The 13,769-nt window shown below is 40.0% G+C and overlaps 1 protein-coding gene across 2 annotated transcripts; it reads right to left on the bottom strand.

Moving 5' to 3' along the window:
- Positions 1-10,412: 10,412 nt before the first annotated feature.
- On the bottom strand, positions 10,413-12,680 carry LOC110927190. 2 transcript variants are annotated; one of them, XM_022170816.2, is made up of 4 exons: positions 12,249-12,680; positions 11,569-11,655; positions 11,178-11,480; positions 10,413-10,879 (listed from the first exon to the last, which is right to left on the bottom strand). In XM_022170816.2, exons 1-3 carry the CDS (start codon positions 12,423-12,425, stop codon positions 11,196-11,198), a joined length of 549 nt encoding a protein of 182 aa, XP_022026508.1. In that variant the 5' UTR covers positions 12,426-12,680; the 3' UTR covers positions 10,413-10,879; positions 11,178-11,195. The 2 variants fall into 2 exon arrangements, with proteins under 2 accessions (XP_022026508.1, XP_022026507.1); XM_022170815.2 differs by having other exon boundaries at positions 10,413-10,883; positions 12,249-12,679.
- Between the last annotated feature and the right edge of the window lie 1,089 nt (positions 12,681-13,769).

The following is a 13,769-nucleotide window of genomic DNA, read 5'->3' as shown; positions in this document are numbered from 1 at the left end:
GTAAATAAATATATACAAACATTCTTTTTGCGAGTTTCGAGGGTAAGAGAATCATATCAGTGTACGGTCTAGTCAAAGTGCCCTTGTTGTTCAGTTAGTTAACATTAAGATAAACATCCTATAACAATTATCGGTATTGTTGTCCACTTAAGCTCAACTTATCAGATGTAATCATGGCGAGGGGATACGTTAAGATATGATTTATACTTACAGACCGGTGTTCATCCACATCACGACACATTCCCGTATCAAGGTATGCACGAGAGTTCATCTTACCGGTGAGTATACCGATTATCATCTGTTTGACCGTATATGATGTGAGATTCTCACTTATTTTGATTTGAAAAACAAGCCCTATGTGATATAATCACTTATTGATGAGGAACTTGATTTTCATATGCATGAGGGCACAGGAGCAAGTCCGTGAACAGGTCAGTACTTCCGTACAGCAGAGAGACGAACTTGACTCCCGGATAAATGTGATATGATATCACTTATTTGATTTGGACATGTGATTGTTGATCACTTATTGAGGTCGAATGCAGTATGTAATATGTACACGTATGTATAGTATCATGGAAGATCTAGACTTGCGTCCCCGTTATTTTTCGGTAAAAGATACAACCATGATACCCAGATGATAAGCAGCATAAAGACCGAATATCTCAGAAAACTCGGCAATCTATCAAACAAAATTTCTGTACTAAGACCATATGCCAATGAATGGTTCCCACCTGGTCTTCAGTCGGTTTAAGATTTATATCACCCTGCATACTTTAAAATGATTGTGAGCCTACCGATACATCTTATATAGAGCTGCTTATCGTTTCTCATTTAAGGTTTATAGAGGCTTGGATAGACCACTGATGTACTATCACTTTCTCTTTTGCTCGCCAGGAAACTCATTTTTGATTTTCTATTGTTTTTGTGTTTTTGAAATTTTTCGATGTTTTTGGATTTTCAGATTTTTGGATTTACTCCCCCTAAAATCAATAAACTAATACAAATTTAAAACACAAAGATATTTACAAAAATGATTTTCCGATGTTGGGTTTACTCTTGCTTGACCTTAATGCCGTTTACCAATAATAAAAAGTCAAATCGTGATTTGTCAAATGCTTTGGTAAATAAGTCGGCACGTTGGTCATCGGTGTGGACCTTAACAACATCGATTAGCCTTTTCTCAAAGCAATCACGTATGAAGTGATACTTGATTTCGATGTGTTTGGTCTTTGAGTGCTGCACAGGATTTCTAGTGATCTGTAATGCAGCAGAATTATCAACGTAAATAGGCGTAGTTAGGAATTCAAAACCGTAGTCCCGCAATTGTTGTTGGATCCACAGAACTTGGGAGCAACAACTTGATACAGCAATGTATTCAGCTTCGCATGTTGATGTAGCGACACACGTCTGCTTCTTGCACTGCCATGTGACTAGACGATTTCCTAAAAACTGACATCCAGCCGTTGTGGATTTACCGTCGATTTTGCATCCGCCAAAATCAGAATCACTGAAAGCTACCAATTCAAAGTTATTATCCCTAGGGTACCATAGACCGGTGTCTGGGTAACCCTTCAAATAACGAAAAATCCTTTTTACAGCTGCAAGATTTGAGGCCTTCGGGTTCACTTGGTATCTGGCAAGTAGGCACGTTGGGTACATTATGTCTGGCCTTGATGCTGTGAGGTACATAAGAGATCCGATCATAGCGCGATAGTATGAAGGGCTAACTGCTTCACCCTTCAAGTCTGGAGTAATTCCGTGATTTGTCGGCAATGGGGTACCAATGGGCATTGCATCAGACATCTGAAACCGATTCAAGATGTCACCAACATATTTAGTCTGATGGATGAAGATCCCAGACTCCGTTTGTTGCACTTGTAGGCCCAAGAAAAAGTTCATTTCCCCCATAGCACTCATCTCGAATTTATCCTGCATAATGCGCTCGAAATTCCTGCACAAGACATCATTAGTAGAACCAAAAATAATATCATCAACGTATACCTGTACCAGAAGAAGATCTCCATCTTGTTCTTTGATGAAGAGAGTACAGTCGATAAGACCCCTTCGAAAACCGTTCTCCAGCAGATAATTAGATAAGGTTGCATACCAAGCTCGTGGTGCTTGATGAAGACCATAGAGAGCTTTGTTGAGCAACCAAACCCGATCGGGATGGACAGGATCTTCAAAACCTGGAGGCTGTTCGACATACACCTCTTCTTCAACCACACCATGTAAGAATGCACTTTTCACGTCCATCTGATAAACCTTGAATCCTTTGAAGGACGCATAGGCTAGAAAGATTCGAATTGCTTCGAGACGTGCCACTGGTGCATACACTTCGTTGTAGTCGATGCCTTCAATCTGACGAAAACCTTGAACGACTAAACGCGCTTTGTTCCGGATAACAACTCCGCGGTCATCCTTTTTGCATTTGAAAACCCAACGGGTACCAATCTTCTTGTATCCAGCAGGTTTCTCTACCAGTTTCCAGACACCCAGCTTCTGGAATTGTTGCAATTCTTCCTGCATTGCTTCCACCCAAGAATTATCTTTCAAGGCTTCTTTCCAAGTTCTTGGCTCTTCCTGTGAGACATAACACGCGAAAGACCAATCGTTTTGTTGCCCGGATTCTCGAATAGCTGCATACAGGCCTGCATTGTTGTTGTTCCGCAACATGTTTCTTGTTTGAATGCCACTTTGCACATTTCCTATGATGTTTTCTTGAGGATGGGTATTATGAATCCTTGTTTCAGGATTATCTCTAACAGGAATATTTATACCCAGGTTGTTGAGATTGAGATCAACAATCAAATCAAGACCCGGAATTGACGAAGAGGATGATGCAGTTGCTTCAACTGTTCTATGGGCATCCACTGGAGGAGTACCCTCTGAAGTACCATGAACTGCTGTTGTAGGGGCTTCTTGATCTGTATCTAAAAATTCATCATCCTCTGAAGATTCGTTCAATTCGTTTGCATCATGAAAATCCTCATTGTTGAGAGTATTATTGTTCACCGAAGAAGATGGTTCTTGATTCACAAGAATTGGACGAACTACCGGTGAAACTGTTGCATTGTCACTCTCGAAAAACATCCTTGCCGCAGCATTTTCTTCAACGGCTTCAACATTGATCGAATTGAAAAAGTCATCGTACTCGAACATCCAAGGCTGACCAGGACATTTGACTGGCAAAGTGTGCCTTTGTACTCTGACTTCAGACCATTCCTCGACCCTTTTTGTCTCTAGATTCCAGACACGTAAGTTAGGGGTGGCATACCCAAGAAAGTATCCCTCAATTGCTTTTGCCCCAAACTTTCCGTTAGGATCGATCATTGTGCAAGGAGCTCCAAACGGTTCAAGATAAGACAAATCTGGTTTCCGTTTGTTAATAAGCTCAAAGCAGGTCTTGTTGTGCCTTTTGACTGTAAGAACTCGGTTCAATGTATAGCATGCAGAGGCCACAGCTTCAGTCCAGAATGGAATGGGTAACTGTGACTCTACCAACATTGTCCTAGCAGTCTCGATCAATGTGCGGTTCTTACGTTCAGCGACGCCATTTTGTTGAGGAGTATAAGCTGCACTAAACTCATGAAGAATACCTTTTTCAGTGCAAAACTCCGTCATGGCATGATTCTTGAATTTAGTACCATTGTCGCTACGTATCCGCCTAACCTTTAACTTATACAAATTCTCAATCTGAACGATCAAGTTTTTGATAATTCCAAAGGTTTCACTCTTGTGTGCCATGAACGCCACCCAAGAAAATCTTGAATAATCATCAGTAATTACGAGACAGTATTGATCACCCCGAATACTTTTGTGCTTGACAGGACCGAATAAATCCATGTGCAAACGTTCAAGGGGAACTGCCACCGTGTTGATCTTCTTTGTAGGGTGCTTCTTCTTTGTTTGTTTTCCCTTTTGGCACGAAACACAGACGTCTTGAAGATGGAAATTTTTGAGAGGGACACCATTCACCAATTCATTTGAAACCAAATGATTCATTTTGCGTAGGTGAATGTGACCCATACGTCTATGCCAAGAGATTGTGTCTTTTTCTGTGGCTTTAGAAACGAAACATGTTGCTTGTGCAGACGTAGTAATAGCCTGGCTCATATCAAGGACGTACAAATCATTTATCCTTGGAGCAGACAAGAGAATCCATTCTTTTGGAATTTTGAAGCCGGGTTTCAGCACATAACATCCATTAGCATCAAAGTGTACTGAGAATTGCTTATCACAAATTTGAGAAACACTAAGAAGATTGTGATCAAGTTGTTGCACGAAATTGATCTTGTCAAAACTGACAATCCCGTTGGATATCATTCCTTCACCCGTTATATATCCACCTTTATCTCCAGCAAAAGCAACATAACCTCCTCTAATAGATTTGACGTCGTAGAGAAGCTTCATGTCGCCTGTCATGTGCCTGGATGCCCCACTATCAACAATCCAGTGACTACTGATAGTTCCTCCTGGAACACCCTGCACATGAACTCAAATGATTAGTTGGAGATGGGGACCCAAGCCATTGTGGTCTTGGGTCTTCCATTTTCATCAATAACAATAACCTCTTGTCTTTGATGATTGGTGAATTGTGATGGTCCCCCTGATTTAACAACCGTTTTTGGTTTCCAAGCCTGTTTTGTTTCACCAGTATTACTTTTTAAAATTTTAACTTTTTTGTTGTTGGAAGTTTTTGGATTGTCTGGTTTTACAGAAACAGCTGTTTTGTTTACCACATCGGTTTTTATCATTTTTTCAATCTTCTTGACCTGTTGGCGTTTCTGTTTCTTTTCCCTTTCTTTTACAAGTCGGGGATCTTGTTTTGCAGAAACAGATTGCCTACGGTCAGTTTTGTCACGGGGAACATCAACTTTTTCTTTTTGCTTATGAAGATATGGGCAATTTCGAATTATATGCCCAATGGTTCCACATTCAAAACATGATCTTCGTTCTACAAACCCCGAAGTATCATGTGTTCGTCTAGCCGATGATGATGATGAACTTTGTGAACCCGAGGTACTAGGTTTTGAACTACTTAGTTCATTTCTTTTCTGGACAGTTGCTTGTTTAACAAAATCTAAGTTAGATTTGTTCTCAAAATTTTCAATCTTGTCCGTTCCCGTCGATTTCACAAAGTTAACATTTTTCTTCTTCTTTTGATTCGGCTTCTTTTGGGCTTGAGTCGGTGTCTTTCCTTTGGGCTTGGTGTGATTTTGCTGTTTTAGCACTGTTGGTAATTTCTTGTTGCCAAATTGTTTTCGGATTTCGGCTTTTGGGATAAGAGGACACTGTGTAACTGTAACTTGTGGTCCTATCTTTCCCAAAAACTTACCAGTCGAATTTTCAAAGACTTTACTGATTAAGGATTGATTAACATTCTTAATAGGAAAATCTTTGTCAGAATAAATTTTCTCATCACCAACCAACGTGTACAGCAAATTCTCACTCACCGACTCTTTCTCAGGCACGGGCTCGAACGCAACAGTCTTAGCGGGTTTTGCAGGAGGATCACATAGAATGTAATTCTCAAGAGGTGTGTCTTCATCCTTTACCACCGCATCAGACTTTGCTGTGACAGCATCATCAGATTCATCATCAGAAGAATCAGCATCCTCAATAATGACAGGAGGATCCTGATTCAGTTCAGCAGAAGATACACATGTATCTGCTGAAGTATCTGAATCTGGTGATATTTCTTTCTTGTATCCGAGCCCTGAGGCAAACTCCTTCACATCTAGAGGAACAGATGGTTCAAAGAACACTCTATTCTCTTCATCAGGCATGGCATCATAATTGTGTCTAACTGGTGGTGGACATTTCTTGTAGCCTATGCATGTGACATCCCTCTTTTCTTTCTGAACGTCAATGATGTGATCTAACACATAGCTAGAGCTCAAATAACTGTCTAGCTTAAGTTGGATCGCATCACTTTCTGTTTTCACACAAGCCATCTCTTTTTGCATAATCTCAAGGCGAGATATATACAAATTAATATCAGTTTGTTTTCTTGAAACCATTTTAGTCAGTTCAGTTTTATCTTTCTTTAATGTTTCAATTACTGACTTAAATTCCTTTTCATTGTTTTCATAAAACATGTTGGCTTCTGTGCATTTGGAGAGATCCACAGTCAATTTCTGATTGTGGATGAATGTCACATCATATTTTTCTTGCAAAGCCTCGTGTTTGCTTTGCAATTCACACCACTTATCATTCAAAGAAACATGTTTGTCTTGCAAGTCAAACAAACTAGCTTGTAAAGCATCATGTTTGTCTTGCAACTCAGACATGTTTGCCTCAAAATCAGCACATTTAACCTGTAGACTATCACAGTTAACACAATTTATAGCAGTGGTTTCATCGACACATACCTGACTTGATGAACTGCCGACATTAGCCATAAAGGCTGAATGGAGAGAAGACGAAGCATAAGCAGCTTGATCCACCAGAATAGATCTTCTTTCAGTTCTTGCTGCAGCTTCCTCCAAAAGCTCATCAATATCAGCATCAACCGGAACATTCGATGTCTCACCCACATTCTCATCCCCTGAACCTGAGGATTCTTCATCCGAACTCCTGCTATACCCTGAGGAGTCTTCATCTTCAGAAGATTCACCACCATTGGCGGAAGATTCTCCACCACTGGTGTGAACAGTATCCTCCATAACCTTAGCAAAACATGTAGTACCATCCGGAGCATCACTGCTTAACTGAATAGACCAGTCACAACCTTCATCAACTTGAACCACAAGTGCCTGGTTGGCATTTGATGGTCCCGCTTGGTTGTTAACCGGTACCAATGTACGCTCATTGTTCCTTGGTTGGTTCTGGTTTGCCCTGTTCCCTTGGCTTCTGAAGGGATTTTGATTCCCATGTTGAGAGGGCCTTGTACATTCTCGTTTGAAATGGCCACGTTCACCGCAGTTAAAGCACTTCACAGCCTGCTTGTCGAACCCATACTTGGTATCCTTCTTGCTTTCCAAGCTGGTTCTGCCTGTTCTCTCCATGAAATCCTTTGCTCTTCTAACAGCACTGGCAAAGGCCCACTTAATATCCATCATCTCCATCTCCTCTTTATCAATCTGCTGATAGTCTTCTTGTGTCAGATTAATGTTACCAATCTGACCTTCAACTAACCCGCAGTACGCACTCACTAACGTGTTAAGCAGCTCCATGTGTTCCTTAGCTACTTCCACACTGACTTTTGAGAAGCTTGAAGTGTTGAGCCGCACTGTATCTGGCTTAGGTTGCTGACCAGCAGATGATGTACCTCCATAACAAGCTTAAGCAGGAGGAGGTGGTTGAATTGGATTTCCATACATGTCTGTGGTAGGAGGAGGCTTAACAGGAACTTGCACTGTATTGCCATACATATCAGTGCTTGTGACAAAAGCTGTCTGCAGAGGAGCATGTGAACCAGGGTTGCTTGGTACAATGGCTCTTGCAGAAGAAGTACTTGTAGTTCCATAATACATTTCTGGATTTTGTGGCACGGGAACTCTCTTTGCCTTCAAGGTCTTTTCATGATCCTTGTTTTCCAGAAGCTGCACGAAGTCGTTGATATTTGTAGTTGCCATAACCCCATTACTTCAAAATCTCCAAGAAACTATTCCATTGGGGTGGCAGTGCATCAACAAACTTCTTCACCACTTCTGTTTGAGTTGTTGCTACACCAAAGTTATTCAACTCAGTAAGCAAATGATAAAACCGGCTTGTCATGTCTCCCAAAGACTCCTTATCCAAGCACGTGAAACCGTCAAATTCCTTCTTAAGGAGATCATGACGCAATTGACGTGTTGCTTCATTCCCTACTCCTCTGGTTTTCAACCCGTCCCACAACTTCTTAGTTGTCTTGAAGCTGACAAACTGGTGATAAATATCTTTGCTTAACGCCTGAGTAAGAATGGCGTAAGCTTTCTTCTCCAGATAATAAGTTTTCTTCTGATCCTCTGGAAGATCTGCAAAAGTAGCAGTCGACGAAGCAGCAACTTCTATGGCTTGATCGAAGTCTGTGGTGAAACGTATCCACAGCTCTGTATTTTGACCAAGAACGTATGTACGGAAACGATCAGCCCAACCCGGATACTCGTTTAAATGCATCAGCTTTGGAGGTCGATTCAAACTTCCTATTTCGCTTTCGCTTAAGAGAATACTTTGAATACTTGGAGTTTGATTCGATACTAATGCCCACTGATTGGCTTGAGAAGATGTCGACACCGGAGACTCGGCCCATGAAGGAGATAAACTGGTAGACGTGTACTTTCCACAGTCTGGAGCCGGTGTACCCCACCATGAGGGAGTGGAACCTGAGCTTGTATATTTTCCACTGTCTGGAGCCGGATTCCACCAATTCGGATTCATGATTAATAAGAAAATTAGATTCTATATGAAGACCCGAAAGATGATACACAGCCGAAAGATCCAAATTCGAAAGATCTGTAAAACAGAAACTTGTTAACAATAAACAGACCACAATCGAAAGATCCAATCTTGTTCGAAGGATCAACAGTGCTCGAAAGATCACTGTTGAATCTCGAACAATGATTTCGAAAGATTCACAAACTCGAAGGATTCACAATTTGAAAGATCCTTATCTTTCGAGTATATATCCTTATCTTTCGAATAACAGTCTTTCGAATAGATTCCTTGGTTCGAAGGATAAAACTCTGACTTCGAAGGATGGGTCGAAAGATGATTATCTGTCGAGCCTTCCTTGATCGAAAGATGATCTTTCGATGTCGAAAGATATCCTTCGAGCACACTGACACAACTGACACGATGTGACAGGTTGGTGAAAAGGTGATGGGTAGGTAAGGTCAACTTTCGGCAAAAGGGATGTGCAGGTTGTACTTTCTACCAACTTTGAAAATATTACCCAAAATTGAAAACCTTATCCAGAAACCGGTCACCGGAGTTATGACCAGAATTTTGGCCAGAATACACCAAATCACTTAAAAACAAGTTTTCAAGTTACCCAACCCAACCTTGAACACTCCCGAAGGTTTAGAACTCGTTTTTCAGTTTAAAGATGCAAGAAAACCACCAAAAACGGGTGCTAAACCAAGTGTCCAAACACACCAAGAACTTGAACAAACCCGGTTTTAAACAAGGTAAAGAGCCAAGCTCTGATACCACTTGTAGGTCCCTCTTGGAGGATGACGAACCTAAACCTTGTTATACTAACCCACTAGCGAGTGCGGAATCCAAGCTAGCAAGCAAACCGGGATGAAGCAAGTATAAACACAAACACACAAAGGTTCACCGATTAACACCACTTGTATTAATACGAATGAAAGGTTCCGGTTACAAGCACAATGTTCACAAATCAGTTTTGCAAACTCTCTAGTGTGTGTGTGTGTGTTTCGGACAGAATGCTCTCTCAAAGTGTGTCTATCTTTCTGTCTATCGAATCCGTCTAACACATACACTGCATGGGTATATATACCCAGCTCAGGTTGCCATGTCCGAAGGATCCGATAGATGGTCGAAGGATCATCTATCGATCACAAGGTCATCGAAGGATCTGCATTAACCTCGAAGGATGATCTATCGATTCATCTATCGAAGGTTCATCTTTCGAGCACATCGAAGGATCAACATTATCCTTCGATGAGCTATCCTTCGACACAGACAATACAACCAATATATTCTAACTGTTGGCCAAGTCAAACCAGGAGGACGGTTGACTTGGTCAACTTACAGGACTGACAACATTTATATAAAACATCTTCACCATTTTAAAACACACACACAACACACTGATCTCTCTCTACTCTCTCTCTACAATCTGCACCACCGCCATCATCATCACCGCCACCACTTCACCACCGCCACCACTTCACCACCGTCATCATCACCACCGCCATCATCACCACCACTTCACCACCGCCATCATCATCACCGCCACACACTGATCTCTCTCTACTCTCTCTCTCTCTATTCTCTCTCTAACAGATCGATGATGATGATGTAACAGATCGATTTGGGGTGTTTTGTTTGCCATCGATTTAGGGTTTCGGAGGTGGAGGTCGATGGGTGTCGGCGGAGGTGGGGGTTTGTTTCCGATCGATTTGGGGGTTTTGTTTCCCATCGATGATGATGATGATGGTGGCGGAGCAGGGGTGGTGATGATGATGATGATGATGGTGGCGGAGCAGGGGTGGTGGTGGAGGAGCAGGGGTGGAGGTGGTGCCAAGAAGAGGTAAAAAGCTTTGGTTTATATCTTCCTCAAGAAGAGGCTGGGGAGAGGTAAAAAGCACTTCTCAAAAAAAAAAAAAACAAACACTCTTCTGAGGCTAAACCTCTTCCCGCGTATGCACGGTGCAGACAGAAGAGGCCAGGAAGCTTTTCTTGAAAAAAACAAACACCACCTTACACTTTATTAGCACAAGTGTACAAGTGATTCATGACATTATAATATTTTCTCTCTCTTAACACAAATGTATAAGAACAAGAACAATTAGATGACAACATAAAAAGTAGGAAACTCAAAATATTATGAAGAAACATGAAATGTAGACTAAAATACTATCTATGCGTAGCGCTTTATCATTTTGCAATTAACATCAGCAGGTTTACACATACCCAGTCCTTTGAGATATCAAGAAAGCGAGAAAAAGCTTTCCTCCCACGTCGATTGACAAGTAGAGCACCACATGCAATCCAAAATCCAGTTTCAAAGCCAGTACCCCCACCAAAATAAAACCATATCCGAATATCATCTTCACCTTCGCCTTCACTTCCATAAACAAAGGGTGCCACCTCCAACTCTTTATCTCTGGGGCAATATTTAGCTAGAGGAGGTCCACAAAGTCCTGTATTTCCGGTGTATCTTGTAGGTTCAAAGGTCTGGAGTTGAGTTCCAGATGGAATTCTACCTGACAAATTGTTATATGACACATCCATGTAATCTAATGAAGTCATATGAGACCAATGAACAAGGGAATGGATCCATTAAAGAAATTTGTGAAAAGGTCAAGATATCTTAACCGAATCATGGAACCAATGAACATGGGAATGACTCCACTAAAAGAATTTATGGAGAGGTCAAGATACCTTAATTTAGTCATATATAGAGCCATTTAACATGGGAATGGTTCCATTACATGAATTCCCCTGAAGGTCTAAATGACTCAAGTAGCTTAAGTTAAACAATGAAGGGCTAATTTTACCTTCAAGATCTCCAGAGCTCAAGTCAAGGCTTGTGACCGACCACTTTCATTATCAATATCAGGATCAGCAGATTTAGGGACACTTCTAGGCACAGCAATGCTTTTATGCTTCTTTCTTCCATGCATTTTAACAGAACTTGCTCTCAAAACATCTTCTTCTTTTGTTCTTCTTATTGGTATGGTGTCTTCAGGGCACATGCCATTCACCTGCCACAGTTGGTGGATGCTGTTTTCTCTTTGTTTTGACTCTGTGTTCATCTTGGTCTCATCATACAGCCCCTCAGGGTGATAGTTAGGCCTCATCTAAATTCCAAAAAAAAAATATTTATAATAAAATTTATTGTCAAGAAAATCTTGAAAATATTGAAAATGTTGAAAGAATTCAAGAAACCTGTATTTTATGATCTTTGAGAAATGGATGATCAAAAGCTGGCTGGTGAGAGATGTGTACACAATCAATAATATCCCCATCTGGGCTCTGTTCAAATCATGTAAATAATCATTAAATAATTTAAATATACTCTAAAATCACCAAACTTGCATCAAGAAATTAAATATTTTTACAACATATGCATAAAAGAAAGCTAAATCAGTAACAAAGACATAATCTTTCTTTAAAAAGCTAACATTTTTACAAAATTTTGCAAGCAAAACTAAATATTTCAAAAATCACAAACTAATAATAATACTAAAATCACCAAACTTGCAACAAGAAATTAAATATTTTTACAACATATGCAGAAAATAAAGCTAAATCAGTAACAAAGACATAACCTTTCTTTAAAAAGCTAACATTTTTACAAAATTTTGCAAGTAAAATTAAATATTTCAAAAATCACAAACTAATAATAACTGAATAATAATACTAAAATTACCAAACTTGCATCAAGAAACACATCATTTGTAGCCAAGAAAGCTAAATCAGTAACAAAGACATAACCTTTCTTAAAAAAGTTAACATTTTTACAACATTTTGCAACCAAAGTTAAATATTTCAAAAATCACAAACTAATAATAATCGAATAATAGTTTAAAAAAAATAAATAAATAAAAACCAATCATTTGAAATACCTCAATGGATTTAACTGGTTTTTTGTTGAGGCGTTTCAAGTGTTTATGAACTTGAAGCTTCTGTCTTGAAGCTGGTTGTTGCCTGGCGCAAGATAGCAAGGCCAGATCCAGAAACAAGACAAAGAAGAGTAGAAACCCTATGTTGAACATGTTTCTGCTAACGTGCGCAGTAACCATTGTTGAAAAAGATGAAGACCCAAAAGCTAAAAAAGAAAGGGTTTTTCCTTTACCCAATTACACTCTCAGACTTGTGTTAACCTGCACCATGTGAAATAGAGTTGAGTAGAATACAGAAACAGAGTTGCAGACCCCACATACACAGTCACTCTGCTTATCCTACGCACCCCCCAAGCTCCTAGACATTTTTCTTGGGAGTGTACACTCTTTTTTTCTCTCTCTCTCTCTCTTTTCTCTCACTTTCTAGATTTTGTGTAAGATTGAATTTCTGGGTTTATTTCTGCATTATAGGGGCATGTGTGAAGGGCATGACCAGAAAAACTAAAGGTGGGATGGGGGTATATTTGTAATTTGAATTGCATACGGGATTGGGCCATCAGCAGCACTCAATGATTTTTGGTTTAAATTAGTGGGTTCCCTCATGTGATTATTTCGGTACAAGGGTGGAGAAAAATTGAAGGTTGGAGAAATGGTTAGTTGGCTAAGGAGGTGAGGACTAGTGACTTCTCGAGATATTAATTGAATTGAATTTTTTATATGTAACATTTTGAGTTTATGTATATATATATACATTTTTGTAGGTAAATATTTTAAATAGATATGTTTTAACTCTTCATCAACTCATTTTCTTTTAAGTATACAAGATCAATTATTGGAATTAACGTGGTTTTGCTGGAAATTGGCAAATTTACTGGTTTTGGCCGGAATATATAGGTTTTTTGCCGGAATATGGCCGGAATAGCTGACTTTTTGGCCGGCCGACAAGGTCCGACTAGGCCTGACCAGGTCCGACTAGCGATTAATCGCCGACTAGTTGCGATTTTTATAACACTGGAAATATCTAAGTATCTAACCATAAGAAGAAGACATTTGTAGTCCGAATTCATCTTCTAATATTGCAACATATGGTGTTGGCTAGACGCCTACTTATCACCTTGCCCACGCGCGTCCCCCCTCACTTGAGTCTATTGTGGTAACTTCACCAATGGCGCCCCAAAACACCTCCATTTTTGCCCAATAGCGCTAGGCACCACCCTCACGGTCAAAGACGACAAATAAATGCCAACTTTTTATAACTTTCATACCATAATTTCATATTTACCAAAATACCGTTACGGTTGGTCAACCAAACGCAACCATCAAGTGTTTAACAACGTTAACTGAACCACCGTATCACAAGTACAACCATAACCTAGTTACTTACAAAACCATAAGTATTAAAAAGACATTCACAACCCAAAAAGTGTTTTTGACCCATTAATGACAAACTTAATCGACAGCGCATACGGGCTGCGATGTGTATTCATTCCAAGCTCGCCTTTATCAAGATTTTGATTACCTATC

The sequence above is a fragment of the Helianthus annuus genome, chromosome 2 (assembly GCF_002127325.2).
Source record: "Helianthus annuus cultivar XRQ/B chromosome 2, HanXRQr2.0-SUNRISE, whole genome shotgun sequence".
NCBI classification, from domain to species: Eukaryota; Viridiplantae; Streptophyta; class Magnoliopsida; order Asterales; family Asteraceae; genus Helianthus; species Helianthus annuus.
Note: the sequence above shows the minus strand (reverse complement) of the source record. Positions and strands in the feature narration are given on the sequence as shown.

Coding starts and splice junctions, on each gene's coding strand:
- LOC110927190 (XM_022170816.2), bottom strand. CDS start 12,425: ATGGTTACTGCGCACGTTAGCAGAAACATGTTCAACATAGGGTTTCTA. Junction 11,656..12,248: donor AACCAGTTAAATCCATTGAG/GTATTTCAAATG, acceptor TGATTTGAACAG/AGCCCAGATGGGGATATTAT. Junction 11,481..11,568: donor TCAAAGATCATAAAATACAG/GTTTCTTGAATT, acceptor TTTGGAATTTAG/ATGAGGCCTAACTATCACCC.